General features: G+C 50.8%; 2 protein-coding genes across 8 annotated transcripts in view; one reads left to right on the top strand and one right to left on the bottom strand.

Annotated features, from left to right (window-relative positions):
* Nod2 (nucleotide binding oligomerization domain containing 2) overlaps positions 1–6,625 on the bottom strand; it is a 35,402-nt gene extending 28,777 nt beyond the window's left edge. For all 3 annotated transcript variants that reach the window (XM_021656845.2, XM_060392268.1, XM_060392267.1), the window contains exons 1-2: positions 6,529–6,625; positions 355–821 (exon numbers count right to left, since the gene is read on the bottom strand). In XM_021656845.2, the coding sequence (XP_021512520.1) occupies positions 355–813 (459 nt within the window). In that variant the 5' untranslated portion in view covers positions 814–821; positions 6,529–6,625. The remainder of the gene's footprint in view (positions 1–354; positions 822–6,528) is intronic.
* An 8,994-nt stretch (positions 6,626–15,619) lies between these two features.
* On the top strand, positions 15,620–25,305 carry Snx20 (sorting nexin 20). Of its 5 annotated transcripts, none has more exons than XM_021656940.2 (5): positions 15,626–15,735; positions 15,946–16,063; positions 21,364–21,505; positions 22,992–23,143; positions 24,475–25,305. In XM_021656940.2, exons 3-5 carry the CDS (start codon positions 21,376–21,378, stop codon positions 25,141–25,143), a joined length of 951 nt encoding a protein of 316 aa, XP_021512615.1. In that variant the 5' UTR covers positions 15,626–15,735; positions 15,946–16,063; positions 21,364–21,375; the 3' UTR covers positions 25,144–25,305. The 5 variants fall into 5 exon arrangements, with proteins under 5 accessions (XP_021512600.1, XP_021512606.1, XP_021512615.1 ...); XM_060392270.1 differs by having other exon boundaries at positions 21,367–21,505; positions 22,936–23,143; XM_060392269.1 differs by having other exon boundaries at positions 21,367–21,505.
* The last annotated feature ends 1,945 nt before the right edge of the window (positions 25,306–27,250 follow it).

Consider the following 27,250-nt stretch of genomic DNA (forward strand, 5'->3'; position numbering starts at 1 on the left):
GGCGAAATGAAGGGTACAGGTTAAGGCAAGGACAAAGAAAAAAGCCTCAACACTGCAAACAAGAAAAAAGAAAGGGGGCGGGGGATAGATGGAGAGCTTCTAAAAAGAAACATCCAGTCACACACAACTGGCCTTGAAGTGCTCCATTCTGGCTGCTGAGGCCAAGTGCTGAGCTGCCAGCTGTCAGAAGTGATTTACCAGCACAACCTACAGCAGCTCTGATCTGCCTGGCCAGCTGTGCACGGGACATCCCACCAATCGTGTTACTCCGTGGGGCTGACTCCACAAGGACCACAGTCTCTGTGACTAAGGAGACTGCTCCTGTGAATTCCACTGGCCCAGGCCACAGCTTACCCTCTGGGATGATGTGAAGATTGGCAGCCTGATCTCATCACACTCATACTGGCTCAGGAGTCCACCCTCCCTTGCCAGCTCTAGCACAGCTTCTACATGGTTGTAGAGTCTCCGGACGATGGCTGGACGGTGACGCTGCAGGTCTCTGGTTGGATGAAGGGAGCCAGCATCCCAGCATCCATGGAGTTCAGAGGCGTGACTGTTGGCCTGAGCCTCTTGCACAGCTTCAAGGAGCTTCTGACAGCCCCAAGCACCCTTGCTACAGACTGTGTCCAGCAGGCGCCTGGCAGAATGGGAGAGAGGTTGGCCAGGCAGGCTGAGGCCCTCATAGTCCTCCCATGACAGCACATCCCAGGACAGCAGCCAGTCCAAGATGCTCTCAAAACCCTCCAAGGACCCTGAGACCAACAGTGCCACCAGCTGGCTCCTCTGTGCCTGGAAGTCTTCCTGTGAGCACATATCACAACCTGTAAGAGAGCAGGGGAGGTCAGAGGTCAGGAAACGACTTGTCTAGAAGCCAGGCCTGGGGTATAGGGAGCAACCTACACCAAGCCCAAGGGGGCCACACTTGTACTCAGGCATTTTCCAGTCTAAGCGGGCCCCGCCCCACCCAAAGTGTTGTCCTGGGATATCAAGAAACTAGCTGCAGTTCCCATGAGTTTAAAGCAGCCAAGCCTTTAAATCCTTGAGGCTCTGGCTCCCATACCATGCTTGCTCTCCATCCACCTTAGGAAGTTTTACAACGCAGCACTAACAGGAAAGGCAGCCTCCTGGGGAACAGTTCCCTCCTAGCAGGGTGACAGGCTCTTCCAGAGGTCACACTTAAGTCAGACAGCTTTGAAACCACTGGATCCATTAAGTAGATGGACTTCACTGAAAGACTTTACTTCCCACTCCCAATTTCTAGAAAGCAGGTAATGTGGCCAGTCCCATCGACCAAGAGGAAAACTGAGGCACATGGGCAAGGGATTTTGTAGTACTTGTCATAACTGGGAAAGATAGAGCTGGGGTTTGAACCCAGTGGAAACTCCTTGCCTGATGCAAAACTTTGTTGCTTATCTTTAGTATCCACAACAGGCCCCCAGCTCTGCCCTCTCTGTATATAACTCATTACTACTCCATGGGTAGAGCTGGGGCTTGCTGTAAAGGTGCCAATCCAGGTGAAATGGGACATCTGGGTACACACCAAGTTGTCTCACTGGTATGCTAGCCCTGATAGCAACACACACGCGCACACACACCCCGGCCAAGGGCTCTCGCTCCCTCCTATGCATTTAGCAGCATACACTACATACAGCTGGGCTGTCACTATCCTCAGGAGCTAGTGCTGAGCTCGGCCTTCAGACCCAAGTGCCTGGGCTTTGAGAGGAAGGAGCCAAGAGAAGCTTCAGGCATGGAGATCCCTGAGTAGCAAAGAAAAATCTCGGTGGGCCAGTTTGTCTTTGCCACTGTCCGAGTAAGGGCTGGGGCTGTGCCCAGAGAAAATGAAAGTGAAAAAGTGCAGGCATGGAGGAAGCGGAACAAAGACTTCCTTTCAAAATCTGGGACCTTCTAACATGTTGGGGTGGAGGTGGGGGCGGGGGCAGTTGGAAATGGCCTGGGAGTCCAGGTCTTTCCTGTTAGATAGTGGCATTTTCCCCCTATGGCGGGGCCACACTGTAGGCTAAGTCTCCTTCACTCTGACACCCCTAAGCTTGCCTGGCACTGGGCTCTCTGGAAGCCCTGGGATGTTAACTCCAAGCCTGCCCAAGGAAGCCTGGGGCTGGAATGCTCTGGGGCTATCTTCGGTCTCTAACTCAGCACCATACTACTAACATGTAGGCTAAAAGCCCGGGGCTGGCCAGACTGGGAAACAGAGGCAGCGAAGCTACCTGAGCATCTGGCAGCTCAGGAGAGAAGGTATCCCTACTATGGAGGCTACTGTGAACCAGGAGCTGAGAGTTCTCGCTGCAAGCAGGTCACCTATGCCCTGTGCTCAGCCCAAGACAGAGAAGCCAAGGATGGGGAAGAGGCAGGTGGCAGCAAGGGAGCTGGAGCCAAGTCATGGAGTGATTCTCAACTTTGCAAACCAGCCAAAGGTGGGGCACCAACTACCAAACCATCCCTGCCCGGGTCCTGAGGAAAGTAATCACTGGCCCTTCCTACTCCGAGAACAGCATAGAGGCTAGGTCAGCACACTGGCCCGAGGCTTGAGGTGCAGCCAGGAAGTTATGAAGGGTGAAAAATACTGAGATTTGATGGCCTGGCTCACTTTACCTACAAGGATGCTGGGCATGCTAACTGCTTCCTTCTTTTGCAGAGCACATGAGCCAAAAAGTCCAGAGGCACTGCATAGGCAGTCCCTGATCCAGCTGACCCCACCCTAGGGGAAATCCCAAAAGTCTGAGCAGGAAGTCTGCACTGGCAGGCTAACACAGAGAACTTGCTAGATCCTGGCAGTCCTGGCACCAAAACCCGGCATATCGACCCTGGCTTTCACTCCAAGCCCCTGGCAGTGTGAGATGTCTCCAAGAGATGTACTTACCCAGACAGAAACAACTGTGAGAGAACAGAAGCCCTCCCCAGAGATGCCAAGAGCTTGCTGGATACCCAAACCATTCACACACAGGCAATGACATCAGTCATGTAGACAACAGGCAGGGTGAGGCAAGAAAGCATGAGGCTTGGTGCTCTGCCTCCCACCCGCAGCTGGAAAGTCCCATCTTGCCAGTCTCCTGTAGACCACAAAGCAAGGCACATCCTCAAAGACCAATTTAGCCAGTCCCCTGCCTCTGAGTAGGCCATCTTCCTATCCAGCTTAATCAGCTAGAAAAGAAAACCGAGGCTTGATACCATCCTCCAGACCAACTGAGAAAAAGTTCTTTATCAGTTAGTTCTAACATCCTCCTCTTGCATCTTCCTATCTGGTTGGGCTTGCCCTCTCCAGGCTAACCACACTGGCTGACTCCCCTGCTGTCTCGATCCAGCTAGTGTTGCCTTGGAGTCATTCTTAGGCTCTGCAAGGTGCAACCCAAACAAAAGGGGCACCTCCTTGCTGAAACAGAGAGTCAAGGGTATCTACAGAGGCCCCTCTCATCCTCAAGCCCCTCTCATCCACACCCCCATGCCCTATCACCTTCTTTCTTTCCAGGATCACAGGTTGTTAGGATTTTGGAACCAAACCTGCTTCTGGGTTGCCTAACAACTTATGATGTCATCATGTGTCACTGGCCAGGTGGCCACACCTGGAAGACATGGTTACCTTGCCCCTTAAAGGGACGAGTCGGCCATGTGCTCTTTCTTGGTCCTTTCTCTCTTGGTCTCTCTTGCTCTTGGCCTCTTCTCTCTTGGCCTCTTGGCCTTCTCCCCTTTCTCTATCAGGGCACCCCCCTTCTATTTCCCCCCTCTCTCTCTTTCTCCCCATTATGTCCTGCTCTCTCTTCTCTCCCTCTCTTTATATCCACCTAATAAACCACTTTCATATAGAAGATCTGTTGTATGCCTAATCGTCATTATTTAATTTGTCCCATAACATTACACAGGTAGCCTGGTTTTCCTGAAGCTCCCAGCTGAGGACTTTGTTCAAGGCTGAAAATCTCCTTGCAGTGCCCCAGACCTCCCGCAGATGGAGAGGAGATGCAGAGAGCTGCAGAAGACGGCTAGCCAAGCCGGTCCTAACCAAGCTCTCCCTGAGGCACCAACTAACCACACTCCTCCCCCCCCCCCATCTCTGAGCTGCTCCCCAGGAGACCAGTTCCCATCAGGGGACAACCAGGCTAAGTCATCCTTCATTTCTGCCCTCCTTTGTCTGGGCCTGAACTGCCATCCCCAAGTTTACTCCTTGTCCTTCTCTGTCCCCAACCTCTTCACACCCAAGACCAGTAAGAATGCAAACCACAACTTCCAGTTATTCTGTTCTGTCGGGAGCGTTTGTTCTACCTGTTCTAACCAACAACTTGGAGCACTTCCCTGGAAGCCATGAAGGATTTTTCTGATCTTCCTTCCCACTTAGCGGACTCTCCTTCTATCCCTCCTGCCTCCAAGGTTGGTTTCTCACCGCCCCCATCCCCCAAACCGAATGAATCACTGCTGCTTCTCTGCCCACAGGCTTAATTCCCAACTGTCTGGTAGCAATGCTTGCCAGCTCTGGACACCATTCAACATCATGTGGTGCCTACCAGAATCTCCAAACAGAAAAATACAAAATCAACCACTGGCTCCTCCTCCTAACAGCTCCTCTCTCTTGTGTAAAGGCAGCCCACACTCCCACAATCATCTGCCTCTCTCATGCATCACGGACTATCCACATGACCTTCAACAGACCCCAAGTTTGAAAGCCAAGGATTCTCTCTCCACCTCTCTCTATACCACGATGTAAGCTTATAGTTTCCTCTTAGTTCCCTCATCCGCCATGAACCCCTGTCGGCCAGTCTCAGCCTCACAACTAGATGAACCTGCCAAACCCTAAGCCAGAGCAGGAGACTTACCTGTTTACAGCCCATCAGCGGCTCCCATCATAGTCAAGCCAAAAGCAACCTCAAGAATAGCAACCTCAAGCCCAATATAAGAGACCTCAAGTTCCACCCCTTTCCTCCTAACCCCCCCTCCCCTCCAACCTTCCCATCTCCACCCCCCTCTACTCCCTCCACCCTGCTGAAGCCCCTGGCCTGCTCCTTACTTTCAGAAAAAAAAGAAGTCTGCTCTGGTCTGTCATGCTCCTGCCTTTGCATAAGCTTTTTTCTCACAGGACGTCCTCTGTCCCCCAGATAGTCTCATGACGTGCCTACCATCTCCTTGAGACTCCATTCAGTAGTTATTGTCTCAGAGGGGCCTTCCTCTGCTATGCAAAACTGTAGCCCCCAAGCCCGGTCCCAGCCTTTCTCTGCACAGTACTTCCTGTCATCTGACATGGCACGTCTTAGTATGATATATTCCTGGAGCTCTTCTCATCACGCCCCTGGGCATCACCCAGGGCATAGATGGTGTCTGAATGAGTAAGGGTATGTTTGTTCCACACAGCTTGGAGAGGTAGCTGTGGAACCAGAGAGTAGAAGTTCCAAGGCACAGACTTTGGCGAAACAGGCGAAGAAGCCACCTTGTCAGCAGTAAGCTGCCGCTCACTAGGCCAACCTGCGGTGCTGACCTGGGTGGGAGAGAGGGGGCAAAATGGAGCCAGTGTAACTTGGAACTGCAAGTTTTGGCCAACTGGTGGCATCAAGTGACTAAGAAACCAGCAGCCCCAATAGCCTCACAACAGAGTGAACAGAACAGAGGCAATGGAGCTGTCCCTTTGGTCTTTTTCACCAAGAGGACACAGATGGGTGATAGGCAGGGTTTTTCCTCCGTGGGACACCGACCCTGGGGGAGATCACAGTCCACAAAAAAGCCAACACCCCGATCCTAGCCCAGGCTCTGAAAAAGACATAGAAGTCAGAGTTTCAGCCAGAGGCTTGGGAGCTACCTTGTCCAGACACAGGCAGCAGTGATGGCTTGAGAAGCCAAGGAGAGAACCAAGCCTTAAGGCTGAGTACAGGGCTGGCAGTGGGCAGGTGGGAGAAGGTCTCTCCAGGCAGGAATAGTATTTGACCGCAATTCCCACACTCACAAATAAGGGTGCAGGCAGGAGACACAGACACCGGGCAAGGATTATGGAGCAGCAGCTGGGGTTAGAGAGTATATCTCTGAAGACTAATGGCCGAGAAACTAAGGCCCACAGAGAAGGGGCAAGTGGGCCAGGAAGAGCTCCTGCTAAGCCCCAAAGCAGGATTTTCTCCCTCTGAGTAGGAACCTCACCTGAAAGTTTTCCCTCCATTGTCCCAGCCACCCCTTAATCACATCCTCCCTCTCAGACTTCAAAGGATCCTGGGGACCTCGATGTGCTACCCATGCTATAGCTCTCTTCATCCTCAATGACCACAGCCTGCCATAGTTCCCCTCGAGACACCCCTTTCCTTCCACAGCCTATCTGCTCTGCTGATGCTTCCAGGAGAAGCACAGTCCCTTCCAGGAACGCAGCCAGGCCAGCTCCAGGGCTAGCTAGCAGCGTCCTGCGGGTGGGACATTTGGCACTCGTGGTCTCCACCACACCCCGCAAGTGCCCGGGAACCCTCGGTCTGCTCCCAGAAAACCCTCCTTTCCACACACAAAGCCACCCCCAAGCACCGCAGACCGCAGAACCAGCAGGCAAGCACTCACCGCCAGCTGCAGCACGGGGGCTTCCTCCGCCTGCCTGGTGGTGACTCCCGGGAGGCACTGGAACTCCCTCAGAGATCTCGCCCCGCCCATCGTCCCACCCACCCAGCTGGAGGCCCCGCCCACTCTGGCAGGCTTGGAAGGGCGGTCACACCCATCCTGATTGCCTGTGGGGACTGGTGAGGCTGGTATCCCGGAAGAAGAGGCCAGCCTGCGGTATTGTGTGTCCTGCCCTTGTGTGGCCCGCTTTCTGGGCTGCGTTTCAATCAGAAGGGAACTACAAAGTCCTGGGAACAAGAAAGCCATAGGTGTCGGTAGGAACCGATGCATCCTCCCAGGGATTTATAAGCCTTTAATCAGCTACGTTGTTAATGGCCACGTTTCCAGAGAGCTGTGCTGGGTGGAGATTTGTTAGGGCATTTGAAGTTCCTCTTTCCCTTTGGCTGCCAGTCGCCTGAGAGCTGAGGAGGGAGGTCACAATGTGATGGTAGCTCTTGCCTCCACGCAGCCAGCCTCCTAGGGCTCTGCCACCGTCCTAACCGGAATTCCAGAGCATTTGTTTTCATTGCATTCATTTGATTTTATAACTTCTTCTTAATGTTATTTTTAAACACGTGAATGTGAGGTCTCGTTTAAAATAGAGAGAGAGAGAATAGTTGACATGGTCATGGAAATTGTGTATAAAGTGAGGACATGACTGCTCCAAGGTATGTATGGTTGAGGGAAGGTCTTTATTGTAGATAGGAGGGAGAGAACAGCCAGGAGCATCTATCTGGAAGAGGCCAGAGCAGAGAAAGTAGCAGCTTGAATATAGCCAGGTGAACATGACAAAACTTAGGGAGGAGCTGAGGGAGGATGGGGGGAGGGAGACACGGCTAGGGAGGGAGAGATAGGTGGATCAAGAGAAGAAAACAATAGAGGAAGAGCCAAGAGGGAGTATGACCAAAATGCTGGGGCTATATAGGAATGAGAAGTTGGGAAGTTGGGGGGGAGGGAAGCCCATGAGCTGGAGAGGTTTAGGGTAGTGGGTGAAGTGAAGTGAGCGAGGTGGAGGCCAGCAGGAGCTTTGCTATGCTAATAGGCACCTCAGACAGCCAATTGTCTGGAATTTCTTTTGAACCCGACAGTGTGTGCTGGACTGTTCACCGTAACTCCCTTAACCCCACCTGCCGAGATCTATTCTCGTTCCTAACTTACGGTGAAGAAAGTGGAGCACAGAAAGGTTCATTAGCCTGTCCACACTGTAAAAGCACCATTGGGATGCCTCAGGAATCAAAGGCTGTGCACTAACCACTGTCTCACACTGCTTCCTGGTAAGTACCTGTGCAGGTGGTCCCCAGCCAGCCGAGGTGGCAGCTGCTGCTTTTGAAAGATGAGTTCTTCCCTAGGGAGAGGACCTGATGGTGCTCAGTGCTGTCTACAGGGTGTTCAGCATGCGCTGGTGAGAGTCCAGGTGGGCAGCAGGAACAAACTTCTTAGCACGGGGACAGGGTTTCTTGTTGTTCATTTTAATTTTAAACTTTTTACATTTATTTCTTGTTTGTGGGTGTGGGTGCATATATGCCTTGGCACATGAATGGAGATCACAGGACAACTTTCAGGAGTCAGCTCTCTTTTTACCATGTGGATTCCTGAGGATCAAGCTCAGGTTGTCTGTCTTGGCAGAAAGCACTTTTACCCAGTGAGCCATCTCATCCACCCCAACTTTTATCACACTGTTTTGAGACAGGGTACAATGTAGCACGGGCAGATGAGGAGGTGGCTGAGGCTGAGGCTGAGCTTGAAGACCTAGAATTACAGGCCTGTGTACCCCTGCCACTCCAGTTTTCCCTGTTTAGATAATGCCCGGGATTGAACCCTGTGCCTCTGGCCTGCTTGGCCTGCCCTCCAGGCACTGACCTACATTTCCAACAATAGCAGATGTCCTTAGAAAGGGGACTGTGTTCCTTACGGTCAAAGGCTTACCTGTAGTGATCCAATTCTACCAGCTAGCCCCACTTCCTAAAGGCTCCAGAGCTTTACCAAATAGTGTCACCAGCTGGACCCAGTACTTAAAGCATGAGCCTGTGGGGCATTTTACACTCAACTATATCACTGACAGGCAAGTAGAACCTGGAGAACTCATTCTGACTCGAGCTCACTCACACTCCACATTCAACCCCAGGAGCAGAATTTTGGGATTGCATTGGCTAGTGTCAGCCTTACATGAGCTAGAGTTATCTGAAAGGAGAGAAACTCAATTGAGAAAATGCCTTTATAAGACCTGGCTATCAGACAACTTCTTAATTAGTGATCATTGTCGGGGAGGCCCAGCCCATTGTGGGGGGTGCCACCCCTGGACTGGTGGTTCTGGATTCTATAATAAAGCAAGGCAGTAAGTAGCTCCCCTCCATGGCATCTGCATTAGTTCCTGCCCTGCTTGAATTCCTGCTTTTGATGATGAACTGTGGGTGAAATAAACCCTTTCCAAACCGAGTTGCTTTCGGTCATGGTGTTCCACCACAACCATAGTAACCCTAACTATGGCAGGGATGTACCCTCAGAGTGTCTCCAGAATGCAGCCACTTCTTACCAGAGCTACTGCAGAACAATTGCCCCTGGGCTGACACATTTCATCTTGGAGAGAAGGTCCTTAAGATTCAGAATGCTCTAAAGAGAGGTCAAACATTCCATCCTTTCAGGGAAGCTCTTAAGACTCAGGAAGTCACCTGGTATTGGTGGCACACACCTTTAATCCCAGAACTCAGGAGGCAGAGAGGCAGGAGGATCTCTGAATTCAAGGCCAGTCTGGTATACAAAGCAAGTTCTGGGACAGCCAGGTCTACACAGTGAAACCTTTCTTGAAACAAAACAAAACAGAAAAGACTCAGGGAGTTCTAAGGAGAAATTCTTTAGAGAACAAGAAATAAACAACTTCTAGGTTTCAGGAAGTCCCTGAAACTAAGTACACTGGGACTCTCCCTCCCAAGCTTATAGAAGCAATAAAGCCCCGTGAGATATTCTTAGACCAGCTTAGCTGCCTGGAGTTGATGTATTACAGCCTAGGTCTCCAGCTTTCATGTCTTCCATGCTAGAGTGGGCTTTTAATGATGCAGCTGCCTTGTCTTTGAGTTATTTCTGATGCCCTAAGTAACCCCTCACCCAGATTCCTGTAAATGTATTGGTTCACCAAATTGAACTTTGGTGGTATCCTTACATTGGTCTGTCATCAGTTACCTGAGTGAGATGATGTTATTGCACAGTGAGAGCCACCATTGTTACCTGGGTCCAGATCTCCATCACTCACCTATGGCTGTTCTCCATGCTTCTAGCAGCATTACCTTAATAGAGGAGCCCTAGAGAGACTCTCTCAGAAAGTCAAATCATATCACCTTCAGATGAGGGCTCCTATAAAGTTCAAAGTAACAGAACATACCTACAGTGTCCGTATAACCTCAGTGTGACTCCAGCTCTCTCGCTCTCTCTCTCTCTCTCACCCTTCTAGTGATTAATGTTGGTGGGCAACTTAACTGAAGTGAAAACATTCAGAAAATAGACAAAGCACACATCTGGATGTCTATGAGGGTGTTTCCAGAGTAGATTTGGTGAACTGAGTGGGAAAGGCCAGCCCTGTTTATGGGCAGTATTGTCTACTAGGGTAGGACAATATCAGCCAGATCATCACTGGAAAAGGGTGCTTGTGGCCTCTTGCTCTGGCTCTCTCTTAAGATAAAGAAACAGGGGTCCCGAGGCTACTGGCTTCCTTACACTGGGCCAGCCACCCAGAGTTGCTGGCCAAGTCCCTGTCCTTCTCTACCCCCTTTACCAAGGCCTTAGCTATCACTCAGTGGCCACACCCACAGCCCCTCCCCCACCATGGGACTCTCCTTGTGCTGTAAGCCGTGAGGAGCAGCTGTGCATATTTGTACACCATCCACTTAGCTGGGTTTCCATTCCAGATCATGTTCCCTGCATGTCCTCTTCTCCTACCCAGCTGAGGGGTTTGGAGGATCAAGGCACCCAGTGGCCTTTGCTGACCTCTGCCTCTGGCACAGGCATGACCCAGGCTGGTTATTGAGTGACTTCCCGAAAGGTGGGCAAGTTCACTCAGGCATTTGTGACTGAGCTGCCTCAAACCTGGAGGGCCCGGAGTGTCTGGGTGTCCTGGGTGGCGTGTAGCCTCACTCCACTCCCACCTGAGAATCAGAACCAGCCTCTGGCCAGCAGCCCGCCTCCTGTCCTAACCCATCCCTGAACAGTGAACTAGGAAGGTTTTGCTGAGTGCTGTAATTCAGTCTGAATGTCGGAATCCTCCTCAGCCTTTTTTTTGTTTTGTTTAAGTTTTTGTTTGTTTGTTTGTTTGTTTGTTTTTATGTGTGTGGGTATTTTGCCTGCATGTACAGATATGTGCACCATGTACATGCCTGGTGTGATAGATCCCCTCGAACTGGAGTTACAGACATGTGAGCTGCCGTGTGGGTGCTGGGAATTGAACCCAGGTCATCTAGAGGAGCAACCAGTGCTCTTAACCATTGAACCATCTACCCAGCCCCTCTCCTCCTAACCACCCCCCCCAGGGGTTAGGAGGCTAGGGAGGTGATTCTGTCTTGAGCTCAGAGCCTCCTGAAAGGATTAATGCCCCTAATTAGGAGCCCCAGGGGATCCCATGAGAGCAAAGCAGAGATGAAGTACAGCCATTTGCGATGGGCCCTCTGCGGATACCCAAGCTGCAGGAATCTTGACCTTTGGCTCCCCAACCTCCAGAACCACGGGAAATAAATTCCCGTCCTTAATAAACCATGTGGTCTGTGGTATTTTGTGACAGCAGCAGGGACCATTAGACGCCTAAGAAATAGAAGCCAGTTCTCCCACCCCTGCTTCGCTGAGGTTCCTCCATCTCCGTTGTCCCACAATGCTTCTAGATGCATCTGCCTTTACAAATTCCATTTTGACGAAATAAATATTCCAACGGAATTTTTGAGGAACGTTTCCACAACCAGGGTGTTTTAATCGCAGCACTCAAGAGGCAGAGGCAGGCAGATCTCTGTGAGTCTGAGGTGAGCCTGGTCTGCATAGAGAGTTCCACGGCAGACAGGACTACATAGTGGCACCCTGTCTCAAAAAGGAAAGGAAACGAAAGGAACAGCGCTTCCTCGGCCTCCACCTTGAACAACTTCCCTCAGGGACGGTGCCCCACAGCTGTGCGGCCTGGACAAGCAGCAGAGCCGCCCCATGTTAGCCGGCTCCTGCCCATGCCAAGCTCTCATCGCGACCTCACCACATAACAGGCCTGATGAGAGGCACTCTGTTGTCTCCACTTCACAGCTAATCTGACACAGATCCTGGGCTTGAGGGGCGAGCGGGAAGCTCAGCACAGCGACAGGTTCTTTAAGCCTGTGGTGCAGAAATGAGGCCAGCGCCCTCGCCCTTCCTATTACCTCAACGCAGCCACAAAAGCAGTCAGCAACACACTTGGTCTGCACCCCCAATTTAAAGTCCTGCAGAATTAACAACCTTTGAAATCTTTTTTTTTAAGGCCTTCGCGCATGCGCAGCTGCAAAAAGGATGCGTGACCAGGTTTCGGGTCACTTGCTGAACACCCCGTCAGCTCAGGTTTCTTTGGAAGGCCTAGAGAGGTCCTCCCCAGGGATCATCAATTCCTATTAATTTCTCAAAAGAGAGTTTCAGGATTGTGGTCTCAAGCATGTTCTGTATCTGAGGTGGTGGTGAGCAGCGATTTATTTATTCATTCACTGCTTTTGAGGCACTGGGGTTTGAGTAAGCGGCAGTTTCTGGCGCTGAATTATTGCTCAACGTGGAGTTCTTGCACACACGAAGGACTGGGTTAATCTCCTTGCCATTCAGAGAGGGGCGGTGGCTGGCCCAGGTGTACATTGAGTCAGGCCTGGGCTGGAGCCGCAGCCAGATTCCTTTCCTGTATCTCCTCTTGCTCAAGTCCCCTGCCACACAGCAATGACCTGCTGAGCACCCACTAGGTGTGTGCGTTGTGCTGAGTGCTGGGGACAGACTGCTGATATAGACCCAGCTCCTTGCCATGTGGTGTTTAAGACAATAAGTAAACAGGTGTGCCCGCGGTGGCAAAGGACATGAGGTCAAGGGCAGGTTGCCTGCAGAAGCATCAGAAAGACAGACAGGAAGCTGCAAGCCAAGGGAAGGAAAGGCCCCCGTGGAAAGAACCCAAAGAAGGGTATTTCCAGAAAGGAAACCCCTGGACAGGTGAGACCTTGCCCTACTACCTTACTCCAGCATCCTCCAGCATGGCTGTGCCAAGCGTGGAGAGGGATGCTGGGAGCAGAGGAGGGAAGTCGGGAGGGGAGAGAGGCTACAGGAGAAAGCATGGAGTTTGGATTGGCTCTGACTGTGGTGTGATGTCACAGATGGGTCAGAGCAGGAGAGACGTGTCTAGAGAGGACGCTTGACTCTTAAGATGCCAGAATTTCCCCTTCTTGACTCTATGGTTCTCTCTTCCCCTTATTGACCTTGGCATCAACACCAAGGATGCCTACTGTTCTTTCCTGGCACACCACGGTCTTCTCTGTGACAGACCAAATATGCCCTCTCAGACTTTGGCATTAGAATCCTAACACCCAGTGTGACAGCCCTGAGAGGCGCAATGTTGGGAGGTGACTAGGTCATGAGGTGAAGACATTATAGGACTATGTCACAGGCGGTCACAACAAAAAAATTATCCATCCAAAAACCAGGAAATAGGCTCTCGATAAATGCCATCGCCATGATCTTGAATGACCCCCAGACCGCAGAACTGTAGGGCACAGACTGTTCGTTAAGTCACATAGCAGAGGGCATTCTGTTACAGTAGCCCAAGTGGACAAGGCATAGCCCTTGCCTGTTCACCCCCTCCCCCATCAGGCTCTGGGGTGCAGAGAACAGCCAACACCCAGCAAGTGACAAAGTCCCCTGGTCACACTGGCCCACTTGTATTCCTCTGACAGAATTTGGGCACACCCTCATGTCAGGTGGTTTCCAAAAAATGGGCCCCAGTCCCAAAAGAGGAAGCAGAGACTGCCATACTTCCCGCCTTCTCTCCCCTCCCCCGCCCCGTGGTTGCTAACTGCTGTGATGAGCTCATAGGGTGCTGGAAGAATGCAGTGCCTGCTGTGGCATCTTCAAGATTTCAAGCCTGGGCAGAGGCAGGGCAAGAAACTGGAAAGCTTCGTGGTAGGAAGAGGAGGGGCGGGGTGCCACGCCTCTCTGTAACTTCTCCTCTCCTTACCTCTCAAGGTCTTCTCACATGGCAACATGAGGCAGAGGCAAATGAGATAGAGCCCTTGCAGCCAGGACTGGCACTCAATAGGCACACCATTCACAGCAGTTTTCTCAAGCCCATGCCGGAAACAAATTTTAATGGATATGAGTGTTTTGGTGTGACAGTGATGGTGGGGGGCAGAGAGGAAGGATGGGTGACCTTTTCGTAAACAAGACCAATAGGTAAACAGATGTGGTACAGACCCAGAGAGAGAGGGCAAACTATGAAGGGTTTAGTACGACATCGGTTGCAGCCCTCACACACTCAGCGTGACATCACTAATGTTTAGCCCATCGTGACTCATCTTAAACTTCCTGAGGGGCTATGGGATTGAAGCAGATGCAAATAAGGGTGAGACCTCTGTGACAATGAAAAGCAAGATTGATTTAGTTGAGCACGGTTGATGATATCTATTTGTCATCCATTAAGTGCAAGTGAGAGCCTCAGGAGGGAAAGATATTAAGAACCGTGTATACCCACAGGAACGGGCAAGGCCTATCTGCAGCCATTAAAGTAATTCAATAAAAGACAAGCAATGGACTCAAACAGAGAAGAGACGGGTGGGAAATAAGCCTGTGAGAAGATGGCCACCGTCATTACTCTTTGGGAGACCCAATGTAAGCTATGAGTTGACACCACTGCCCACACTGTAGAATGGCTACAAGAAGTTCTGGCCATGTCAAGCTCAGAGAAGGTGCAACCTGGCTCATTCACAGCTGGGGGAGTGAAAGATGGTCACCCAGGCAGTGGCCTGGCATGGTCCAGTGCAGTTGGGGATGCTCTTTCTCAAAGTCACAGCAGTGTCCCCTCAGACAGTCACACAGACTTGGCTTCTTGTCTAAGAATTGAAACAGCAGCAGCAATCATGGTGGCACTCTGGAGACAGTGCAGACAAACGTCACAGCCTCAGAAATGTAAAGCAGTGACGAGCTCAAGGCAACGATGGAAGGACAGGAAAATATGAGACTCAACAACTAACACACCCCTAACTCCTGTACACATAAATACTGAACGAAGAAGCAAGACAACCAAGAACCCAAATAGTGTACACATGGGTTGCTGTGTATAAAATTCAAAAGTGAGTAAAACTCAGGTGCCAAGTTCATGAATGAGGAGTGACAGACAGACCACAGCCACCTGTGGGGAGGACAGAACAGTTTGGCTAGAATGATACAGGAGAGGCCTTTTGGGGATGGAAAGAAAGATTCTAATTTTTGTCCTTTTCTATCCTCTTTCTCTTAAGGCTATACACACTGGTGGCCATAAGTGACATTCGGGTGTTATGGCCTATCTTCCCTGGAACTTTCTGTCATTAGCTCCAAATGGGAACCTGGAGGCCATCTGATGCCCTTCGGTATCAGGCACTGGCTCTACATCTCGTCATCCCAGGGTTCCAAATCTCAGTTCTCCCATCTGTCAATAGAGCGTGAAGGTCCCCATAACTAGTACCATAACTATTAAATGGATGTGTCCCCAAATCCTTGTGTTAGACTGTGATCCCAAAACCATGGGGTTGGGAGGTGAAGCCTTCTGAGTGATGACTAAGTCCCAGATCCAGAACTATGAGCTAAAGAAACTTTGTGAGTGTAATTGTTTCAGTGTGTGGTCGTCTGGCATTGCCACAGAAAAGGACGAAAGACAAAGGGCTTTGAGATTGACTCTCCAAACGCCTCTAACAGGTACCAAGCTGCTGACGGCTTCTGGGAAATGAGGCTAAACTGCTTGGGCAGCCTGCATCTGTCTATGGGGTTCCATGCACATTTTTCAGCAGCCAATAAGCTGGGGCCTCTGAAGGAGGCTGCTCAGCCTACTTCCTTTTTTCAAACACAGAACCCAGACGAGCAGCAGACGCTCGGCCGTCTTGTTGGACCTTGCAAAGGAGACCAGAGTGGGGCATGTAACTCTCCTGGACCCCCTGGACCCACAAAGCCTGAAGATCCCAGGTCAGTCGGTGTTTGACCCCAAGCTCTGCCAGCTTCTGCCAACTGAGACTCACTGACCTCCTTGAGAGATCCTCTGGGAACTTGCTGGGGACAGGGAAGGAGGGATCAAGGCTGGTAAAAGCCTCTACCTGTAAGGCTTTCCTTAGAAACGGGGGCAAACTGGGAATGCCCACCCCTGACCTCTAATCCTGGTTCCTTTTGAAATGCCAGGCACCGTTCCTGTTCCTGGGAACCAATCTAGGCTTGTGCTTCTCAAAGAGTGGAACTGAGGACCCCGCAATAGAGTACAAAGTCCAGAGCCCACCCAGCTCTGTCTGGGTGTTGTGAGGTAGGCAGCCTGCTTTTGTTACAGCCCCCAGCGCTTCCTCTCCCCAGTCCCAGTGGGGCTCTTGATGCATACCAATATCTGAGAAAACTTCCTGTGGCAAGCTTCATGAAAAAGCACCAGTAGTCCCACAGTCCTCACCCTTCCCTAGCAGGGCAGGTAGAGCCTAGCTGACCCCTGCCCCCCAGTGAATACCTAGGAAAGCTGCCCAAGAAACAAAGGGGCTTCAACTAAAGCAAACTCCACAGCCAAGGCTGCCACTCTGGGCATTTTCTTCCTCCTCCTTTTTTGAATGGGTGGCTCTCAGTACTTCTGTCTTCCTGGGAGGGGAATTAGCTTTTACTGCATTTTACTAGACACTCATCCCCTCTGCAACCCCTGAGAAAGGTGGCCTAGGCTCCACGAGTGGCCCTGTGTACTCAGGAGGGGGACTGCAGAGGGCAGAAGCCCTTCAGGTGGAGAATAAGAGGCGAGGCATCCGGAAGATGAAGAAAACAGTAGTCATGCACGGGAGCTGGGATCGGGTGGGAGGATGGGTCACTGCTCTGTCCTCTGGGCCAAGTACAGGTCCTCTAATCCTCAGGACCAACACCGCAGTGCTCTGTTGGGATGGCTAAAATCTTTGCCACTGGGAGAGTGGAGAGGTAAGAACCTTCAGAACCTTCTGTCCCCAAGGAGCTTAGCAACAGGATTAATTTCCCATTTTCCGCACAGGGAAACCGAGGCTTGAATGTGGTTAGGCAGCTGTCAACATATCCCTTTTTTTCTACTTGTCTTTAAATGCCTGCCCTGTAAGAGAAGACACCCAGAAACAGTTTTGCCTGTGGCTTTGACTTTTATTCTAAGTCCCAGTTTTAGGTCTTTACTGGAGCACACACAGCACAGGCACAGGCACATTTTGGGGGGTCTACCAAGGCCCCATGGAAGGAGTCCCTTTCTTCTGGCATGGTGCCAGATACCCAGATCAAGAAAACAGATCTGGAAAGGCCTAGACCACTAAGGCCAGTTCCTCATACCATCACTCCCTTCACAGAGAATAATAGAGGAAGGTACAGAATGCCCACAGAAAATACTAAGTCTCCATTAGATCAAACAGGCACACTGTGGCACACACCTGCAATCCCAGACTTGGGAGGCAGAGGCAGGAAGATTCTGAGTTCCAGGCAGCTTGGGATAAATAGTGTGGCGCTCTGTCTCTCTGTCTCTGTCTGTGTCTCTGTCTCTGTCTGTCTGTCTGTCTGTCTGTCTCTCTCTCTCACACACACACACACAGCACACGACCACCTCTTATCTTGCTTTAGCACTTAACACAATGGTTCTTAACCTGTGGGTCATGATCCCCTTTCAAGTTGCATATCAGATATTCTATATATCAGATATTTATATCATGATTCATAACAGTAGCAAAATTACAGTTATAAAGGAGCAGCAAAATAATTTCATGGTTGGGGGTCACCACAACATGAACAACTGTATTAAAGGATTGAAACGTAAGGAAGGCTGAGAACCACTAACTTGGCAGAACACGAGGGATGCATCCCATCACCACTTAAGGCTGGGATAAGGCTTGTAGCCACTCTCCCCAGAAGAAAAGAGGGAAATGGAAAACAGAAGATAATCAACAACTTTCCCCGGATCCACAGTCAGTCAGGATGGAGGCCATGTCTCCTGACTCCTCCACAGGGCTGAGAGAGGTTAGCAGGCACACAGGCTGCTGAGAACTCAAGCATGGACAACACTGGGCCAGCCAGGCCCCTGCTCTGTGCCTCAGTTGGCCCGCTTGTAAATGTGAGGTTTACCGGAGGGTCCCTGATGGTCCTTATTGGACCACTGCTTAGATCCCACTCAGAAAACAGCTTAGGGTTCCTTCTACCTGCTCTATAATGAACAAATACTCCCTTCTCCACCACACCCCAGGCATAGGTTCAACTCCCACCAGCCTCCCCTAGGCCAGAGCAACTAAAAGGAGGCAATGAAAGGAGGCAATGACATCATTGCACGCTCTTTGAGTTCCTGTACAATGGTAGTTAATCTTGACAACTTAACTGGCTTTAGAGTGCCCTGGGAGCCAAGAGAAGTCTACCTCTGAGTGTGTCTGTGGGGGCTTCCATAGATGACTAAGGAAGGGGGAAGATCCACTCTGACTGTGAGAAGCAGCATCCCAAAGGCTAGGAGGGAAAGAGGAAAGTGTGCTTCAGTGAGATGGTTTTGCAGGTTTTGCAGGTGTCCATTGCTGTGAAGAGACACCATGACCAAGGCAACTCTTATAAACGAAAACATCGAACTGGGGCTGGCTTATAGCTTCAGAGGTTCAGTCCATTATCATTATGGTATGGCAGTGTGCAAGCAGGCATGGTGCTGGAGGTGCAGAGAGTTCTACATCTTGATCCAAAGGCAGCCAGGAGGAGACTGGATGTATTTCGTACTGGGTGTAGTTTGAGCATTTAAGACCTCAAAGCCCCACCTCCTAAGTGACCCACTTCCTCTAACAAGGCTACACCTCCTCCAATAAGGCCACATCTCCTCATGGTGCCACTCCTATGGTCAAGCATTCAAACTCAGGAATCTATGGGGAACCAAACCTATTTTAAACCACCACAGCAGGTAAAGGCATTTGCCACTGAGCCTGATGACCTGAGCCCCATGACCTGTGTGGCAGAAGAACAAGCACTCCTGCAGGCTCTCACATGACCTCCATACGCTTCATGCACTGTGGGGCACACATGAGCATGTGCACACATACACACACATTAAAAAAAAGCGGAACATGGGAAAAGCCTCTATTAGTTCAGGCATACTCTCTCCCCTTTCCCTTCCTCTCTCCTTCCTCCCTCCTCCACTTCCCGGCCACCTGGAGGTGAGCTGTTGTGCTCTACCCATGCCCTTCCCACCGTAATCAGCTGAGACCTGAAACTGAGCTTGATCAACCCTTTCTGTCTCCAGCTGTTTATGCCAGGTATTCTGTCAGTGACTAAAAATAAAAATCTAACACATGGACCTAGAAGGGTGCCCAGCCCTTTGTCCCTCTGAGAGAGTGTCTTTTTTTTTTCTTCTAACTTGTAACTATCCATAAAAAGTAATGAGTTATTTATCTCATCACTCAAGCATATTTATCTCATCACTCAAGCATATTTATCTCATTACTCAAACATTATTTATCTCATTACTCTCAAACATCTAATACATGTCAGATCCTTGTAACAGAAAGGACTGTGTATTCCCTGATGTGTGAGGGACCCTGAGTCTGAGCTCTTTGGGGCTGGCCTAGCTTAATTCTCACACCAGCCTGCGAAGGTGGGTTCTGATAGTGTACCCATTTTATAAGACTCTGAGGCGTAGAAAAGCTGGGTGACCTGACAGCTACCAATTCATCCATTTCCTTCTGTGCACAGAGCGGACCTCAGAAGCCTGCTGGCCTGCTGTCTGCCTCCTGTCCACTTCTGGTCAGAGCAGATTCTATAGTCAGCCAACCTGGGCTTGTGCCACAGCGCCTCCACCCCAGGCCTTGCTGTCAGGCTCTCTGTCTCGGTTACCACAGTCCTTACCACAGTCCTGCAGAGGAGGGTGGTCGGATTGGGGACACGCAGAGGCGTACCCACCGCCAGCATGTCTTAGAAATAGTTCTGCCTTGTTCCCTCCCCAACAGCAAACCTTGGGTTAGGCCTGTTTCCTTATCTGTTACGTGTCAGGAATGTCAAAGTTTTGTGGGTGTTCTCTTAAAAGGGCAGTGTAGGGCTGGAGAGATGGCTCAGCAGTTAAGAACACTGGCTAGTGTTCATGAGTTCAATTCCCAGCAACCACTATTACAACCATATGTAATAGAATCTGATTCCTTCTTCTGGTGTGCATGAAAACAGAACACTCATATAAAAAAATAAATATTTCTTAAAAATGTTTAAAAGGGAGAGGAAGTGTGAACTGGGCATATTAAATATTTGATTAAAGACAGAGGGGATGGTGGTAGGGGTTGCCCTGTAACATGAAACTGAGTTGTGGAGCATTTATCTGGACTAGGCAGTATCTTTCTCCCAGGTAATCTCCAATGTTATTGCTGCCACGTGATAGTACTTTGTCTGAAATCCAGAGCAAATGAGTAAACATTACAGGGATCAGAGCCCTACCTCAGGATCTGTCTGTCCAGCACAGGGGAAGGCTAGGTTTGGGCTGGCTGGGTGGACAGTAGAGGACCCAGCAAAGGGATCATTGTGTCATTCCTTGCTTGTTTTCTTTTCATTTTTGTTGGGATATTATCTGTATGCCATGTTTTCTTGGGTGAAGTTGTTTTCATTGGATTGGAGTTTTCCTTCTAGTATCTTCTGTAGGACTGGTTTGCTGTATAGATATTGCATAAATTTAGTTTTGTCATAGAATATTTTGTTTTCTCCATCTATGTTGATTGAAAGCTTTGCAGGGTATAGTAGTCTGGGTTGACATTTGTGATCTCTTAGAGTCTCCATGACACTTGCCCAGGCCCTTCTGGCTTTCACAGTTTCTGATGAGAAGTCCGGTGTGATTCTGATAGGTCTACCTTCATGTTACTTGGCCTTTTCCCCTTGCTGCTTTTAATATCTTTTCTTTGTTCTGTAGATTTAGTGTTTTGACTATGATGTGACATGATGTGTTTCTTTTCTGGTCTAGTCTATTTGGTGTTCTGTAGGCCTCTTGTATATTTATGGACATCTCTTTCTTTAAGTTGGGAAAATTTTCTTCTATGATTTTCTTGAAAATATTTTCTGGATCTTGGAGCCTGGAGTCTTCTTTTTCATCAATTCCTATTATTCTTAGATTTCGTCTTTTCATGGCGTCCTTGATTTCTTGGATATTTTGTGTTTGGGACTTTTCTGATTTTACTTTTTCTTTGAGGGAAGTATCAATTTCTGCGAGTGTATCTTCAGCTCCAGAGATTCTCTCTTCCATCTCTTGTATTCTATTGGTGATGCTTACCTTTGTGGTTCCTGATCTTTTCTCCAAGTTCTCCAGCCCAAGAGTTTTCTCAGTTTGTGTTTTCTTTATTGATTCTAATTCTGTTTTCATGCCTTGTACCATTTCCTTCATCTGTTTGAATGTAGATTCCTGTCTCTCTATGATGGTCTCTATTTTTTTGTTCATTTCCTTTCTATATGCCACTAATTTTATCTCTACTTGTGCCTCTATTTGTTTGGCTATGTTTGCCTGTGTTTCTTTAAGAATTTTGTCTATTTCATGCCCACCAGCGTGGATTACAACTAGAATCCCCAAGAACCCTGGGATCTGCAGGAACCCCAGCAGAAGTTGGCTCTCACTCTTCTCTCTTGCGCTTCCAGCAGCCTTGGAGCATGGCAAGTTCGGAGCATCCCGGGAGCCCTGGCTGTACAGGACCCCTAAACCAACGCATAATAAGGACCAGGAAAGAAGCACTGCCCTCAGGCCCAGACCGTCCATGTCCACAACTAGAAGAACACTTAGGTAAACTTGAGAACTTGAAGTTCAGTGAGGGGGTTAGAGGTTAGAGCAAAGACATCTGAGGTACTTTAATGGCTGCACAGTTCAAAGGCCAGGTAGCTGTCTTCACTGGGGTCACCCTTAGCTGTGCCAAGACAAAGATTTGGTGCAGGCTTTTTACACGGGAGATGATCCTTGGAGGCAGGGTGGGGAAAAGAACAGCGTCCTGTATAGGTGATGGGTGGTCACATGACTGGGGAGGTGACTGGGACTCAGTCTGGATGGGGGTCCATGGGAAGCTGTAAAGAGCATACCAGAGTTGTGCATCCCGGGGACAAAGAAACCAGAGACTGTCCAACATCCCTTTCTGTAGATCTGAGGGAGACACCTGAGCATGTTGCTGTGGTCCTAGAAAGGCCCGGGGTCCTGAGTTACAGGCGCTCACTCTCCTTAGGAAGCCAATAGCTTGTTTCAGAACAGTGCCTGTCAATGGGCCCTGGCCTAGCACTGACAATGTCTGCTATGGTGCCATCTCCTGGCATAACCTCTCCTTACACCCATCTGCTAAAGCCTGTGGTGTGCTGTGCATGGAAAGTAAATCTGACCACATCCCCTAGCCTTCAAGCTCAGTAGACAGACACTGGTAAAAAAACAATTAGAACATGAAAAGGCCACTGGGACAAAATGGAAGGCACTTACTCTAGCATCAAGAGGTGGGGAGAGGAGTGACACATGCATCAGGTGGTACAGGCCTGTGCCTCTTGCAATAAATGCACAGTTCTTTAAGCAATTGTACTGTAGGAAAACTAAGCAGATTCGAAGAAAGGTGTGGGGCTCAAGCGAGGTGTCAGAAACACTGTGGGAAGCTGGGCCGTAGTGGCACATGCTTTTAATCCCAGCACTTGGGAGGTAGAGGCAGGTGGATCTCTGTGAGTTCAAGGCCAGCCTGGTCTACAGAGTTCTAGTCAGACCTACCCAGAGAAATCCTATCTTAAAAGAAAACAAACAAACAAACAAAAAGCAACGCTGGTTTCCAGGCAAGGAAACGGGAGGACTGAATTCAAAGCAGAGACTCCCAAGTGTACCCTGAGACAAAAGTGTCAGTATGCAGGGGCTGAAACATGACCTCCTCGGGGTTTCCTCCACCACTGAGGGGCTCCATGGCCACCTGGAGTCAGAGTTGTAGGGAGTGCAGAAGCAGACATGTTCGAGTCCTTGTTTGCCAGAAGCATGATTACAAAATGGTCAGCTAGAAGTGGGTGATAAAATGCTCCCACACTGCACTTCATTAACAAGAAGCAGTCCAGAGCTCTGGACTGAGGTCAGCATGGTAGGTATATTTACAGGGGCCTGGCTAGTCCCCAGTGGTGGGGGTGGGAGGAAGAGATAGTTATGCTCTTCTGGAACTCTGGTATCCCTCCCATCATCCCACAAAGACCCAGTCATCTCCCCAGCCCTCTCCTAGAGGGCACTGCCTATTGCAGATTCCTTAAAGGCACTGTCCCTCCAGAAGCCCAAGACGGCCCCACCTCCAACTCCAGCATGACCACGAGGGAGCTACAGGAACACTGGCAGAAGGAGAAGAGCCACTGGAAGCACGTCAGGCTGCTCTTTGAGATCGCCTCAGCCCGCATCGAGGAGAGGGGTGTCTCCAAGTTTGTGGTAAGCAGAGGTTAGATGTGACGGGGCCCCTGTGAGTCACCTCCTGCATGTCCTGGGAAGGTCTGGGGAGATCTCAGTTTTCCACCCACGCCATGACATCAGCCTGTTCTAGGAAGAGAGAAGAGTCTCACCAACCATTCCTGCAAGCCGGGCACGGTGGCACAAGCCTGCAGTCCCAGCACTCTGGGAGGCAGAAGCAGGCGAATCTTTTTGGGTTCGAGGCCAGCCTGGTCTACAAAGTGAGTCCAGGACAGCAAAGGCTACACAGAGAAACTCTATCTCAAAAAACAAATGATGACACCAACCATTTTTATCTCACTGGGACCAGAGTACCTCAACACTCCTCCTCCCTGGGCCCTCACTGGTAGTATAGTTACAGTAGCTAATACTGCATGCTGGGCGTAGCTCTCCCGCGTATCAGTGAGTTCACTCACTTATTTAATCCTCGAAAAGCAAACAAAGAAACAAAAAAATGGGAACTATTTCTCAAGTTAAGGATGGGTTAAATCACCAATCTAAGACTAACGTGCCTAAATGTGTTATGCCGGGAACAAATGCCCAGGTGTTCCGTACAGCCACTCCCGACTCCAATCCACGCTTCCCCATTTAGGACAGACAGCCCCATTTTCGATGATAAAAAGCCTGTGCTTTTTTCCAAGATGCTGCTAAGCCCTGCTATTCTAGGACCAAGATTTGCCACGCACTCCCTTCATGCTGCTAGCTAAGCTAGTGTACAGCAGGGCCACAGGCACACGGTGCGGGGAATGATGAAACTCAAGGCGTGTTAGCACGTATTCGTGACAGTGGCAGAGGGCCAGGCAGATGGCTCAGCCTGTAAAAGCCCTTACTGGCCAGCCTGTCCACCTGAGTTCGACACCCAGAGCCCACGTGGTGGAGGAAGCTGAGAACCAACTCCCTCAGCTCTAAACACACACGCAGCCTGAATACATGTAAAAAAAAAACGTTTATAAGGAAAATGTAAAATTGTAACATTATTATTTTGTACAAAATGTGACTTTAAGAATGGCACGGGGGCGTGGGAGCAGGTTCACGGCGGGGGGAAGGGGGGTGGGTGGAGAAGAGAGAAACTGACGCTGCTGCCAGGCAGGGCAGGCCCGCAATCTCAGAACTTGGGAGGCTAAGTCAGGAATACTGGGGTTCATCTGTAAACTACCCAGCTAGTCCTTGGCTCAAAAACAGACGGCCCGCGCCGAGGCTGTGGCTCAGCGGTAGAGCACTCGGCAGAGGCCGTGGGTCTCAGCCCCTGGTGCGCGCGCGCCCGCGGCGTGCATTCCTGTATCCCGAGGCTAGCCTCTCCGCTCTGCCTGCAGATGTATCAGGTCCTGGTGGTCCAGACCGGGAGCTTCGACAGCGACAAGGCGGTGGTGGAGCGGCGCTACTCGGACTTCGAGAGGCTGCAGAAGGCCCTGCTGAAGCGCTTCGGGCCGGAGCTGGAGGACGTGGCCTTCCCGCGGAAGCGCCTGACCGGGAACCTGTCGGCCGAAGCCATCTGCGAGCGCCGCCTGGAGCTCCGCGAGTACCTGCGGCTGCTCTACGCCGTGCGCGCCGTGCGCCGCTCGCGCGAGTTCGTCGACTTCCTCACGCGGCCCGAGCTGCGCGAGGCCTTCGGCTGCCTGCGCGCCGGCCAGTACGCGCGCGCGCTCGAGCTGCTGGGCCGCGCGCTGCCGCTGCAGGAGAAGCTGACGGCGCACTGCCCGACGGCCGCCGTGCCCGCGCTCTGCGCCACGCTCGTGTGCCTGCGCGACCTGGAGCGGCCAGCCGAGGCCTTTGCGGTCGGCGAGCGCGCGCTGCAGCTCCTGCGGGCGCGCGAGAGCCACCGCTACTACGCGCCGCTGCTGGACGCCATGGTGCACCTGGCCTACGCGCTGGGCAAGGACTTCGCGTCGCTGCAGGGCAGGCTGGACGACAGCCAGCTGCGGAGGCCCACGCACAGGGGCTTCACCCTGAAGGAGCTCGCGGTGCGAGAGTATCTGTCCTGAACCGGCCTGGCAGGTGCCCTGGCATCCATCGCCGTACTAGCTACCTGTTGCTGGCCGGCTGCTTGGTGTCCATCTTTCACGGGAGGAGCCGTCGCGGGTGGACTTTGCTGGGCGGCTTTAAAACTTTCAAAGCCCCCTTTTTACTGTGGTGTCCGCTGAGCAGAGGGGCTCCTGGGACCCCCGGAAGAGCCATCTTGTGTCCCTTGAGTGCCAGGTTTTCCAAAACCAAGTCCACAAGTTTAGCTGTCAAAACTTTGCAAGTACTGTAGGCCTTACCACGCAGGGATGGGAAGGACTTGCCTACCACACAGAATGAGTTCAAGGCCAGCCTAGGCAACTGGTGAGACTGGTCTCCAAATAAAAGGATCCGAGGATGTAGCTTGATGGCATAGTGCTTGCCTAGTATGTGAGACTCTTGGTTCAATCCCCAATACTTAAAGAAAGAGAGAGAGAGAAAGGAAGAAAGAAAGAGGACCTGTTTTTTTAGGCAGCCAGGGGAAAATTTGCAAAACACACTTCCTCAGACTGCTCCCTCCTGCCGCTCCAGATCCTCCCTTTGCTCCTGTCACCCCAGCATCAGTTGCAAATGATTCCACACATCAGCCCAAGGTCCTAGCTCCCCCTCAGCAAAACAGGCCCATCTATTGCTCCTCAAGGGAAGCCTCTCCTCCAATCCTCCCCCTTCCCCCAGGGTGGAGATGATGTGATTCTTTGAAGTTACAAGGATGTTGGGGAGTCAGGTGTGGGAGTTCAAGTAGGGGGCTGAGGCAGGAGAATCACAAAGTTAAGAGCAGCCTAGGCTAACAAAGTGAGATCCTGTCTCAAAAAGCAAAAGGAAAGGAAGGGAGGGAGGGAGGGAGAGAGGGAGGGAGGAAGCGAGGGAGAAATAAAATATTTCTCAGAAAACCACACTGGCCCAAGACACTGTGGTTTTGGAGGTGTTAGTAAATGAACTTGCCAGTACAATGGTGGACTTTCACCCTTAAGGCAGCTCTGCCTTCAACAGCTTCCCTGGGCCTTGTACACCTAGAGGGAAGGAGTGGAACGAGAGAAGGGATGGGTTTGGGGAAGTAACAGTCCTAAATAGCTCCCCTTTAAGAATCAGTGCCCCTGGAACCTGAGAGATGGGGGAGCTCTTGCTAAAACCTACTGTCAGGAAAAGATAACCTTGAACCTCAGGGTGAAGAGGGTCTGGACTAAGGGTCTGAGATGATGGTACAGTCTGGCGTGGAAGCCTGAGCAGCTGATGAGCATGCACCGAGCAGGAGACCGTGGCACCACTAGGGCTGGGATGTGGGGTAGGAAGAGTTAGGTTTCCCAAGGCGGACAGGAGACCACTACACTGCATCCAAATATCATGTTCGACAGTAGCCGCTTGTGGCGGCTGCCATGATGGTCCTGTGAAGGTCTTTAGAGGTGCCTTCCTTCAAGCAGCTTTTCCAGGAAGACACTTCAAGTGGGGAATACTGGGCTTCTGGAAAAGCTGGGTTTATGGAAAATTAAAGAATCCAGTGGCAAAATAAAGGCGGTGTCTGTTTGAAGTCGTGATTCTGTAAGCTATTTCTTCAAGCCTAAAATGTACTCAATAAAACATAACAAAGAAAACAGCACCCTATAGAGAGAGCTAAATAGAAATTCTAGGGGGAAATTTAGGAACCAGAGAACTAGACTCTCATTGTAAGGTTCAACCCTGGTTAAAACTTCTTGAACTCTGATTGTGAAATATGAAGAGGACAGGAACTGAGCTGGAAGAGGTGGTGCACACCTGTGATCCCAGCACTCAAGGAGGCCAGAGCAGGAGGATTGCGTGTTCCAGGTCAGCCTGGGATATGCAGTAAATTCCAGTTTGGCCTGGAGATTAAGTTCCAGGCCAGCCTGGGGTGCATGTCTGAAGATGGGGAGGACGAGGGGGATAGAAACTTATTATATCCAAATATGGTATCTGCAGGTGGCACCACTGGGAAGCACTTCATAACAGACCAGAGCATGAGGACAGGCCCTTGCAGGTCCCTGGGGACCTCGTCAGCGGAGCCCGCGTGTTCTGTCTTGCCTTGTGATCCTCTGCATATGCTTGGTTCTCTGCAGTCCCACCATTTAGAAGGCCCTC

This window comes from Meriones unguiculatus, chromosome 10, assembly GCF_030254825.1.
Source record: "Meriones unguiculatus strain TT.TT164.6M chromosome 10, Bangor_MerUng_6.1, whole genome shotgun sequence".
Taxonomy (NCBI): domain Eukaryota; kingdom Metazoa; phylum Chordata; class Mammalia; order Rodentia; family Muridae; genus Meriones; species Meriones unguiculatus.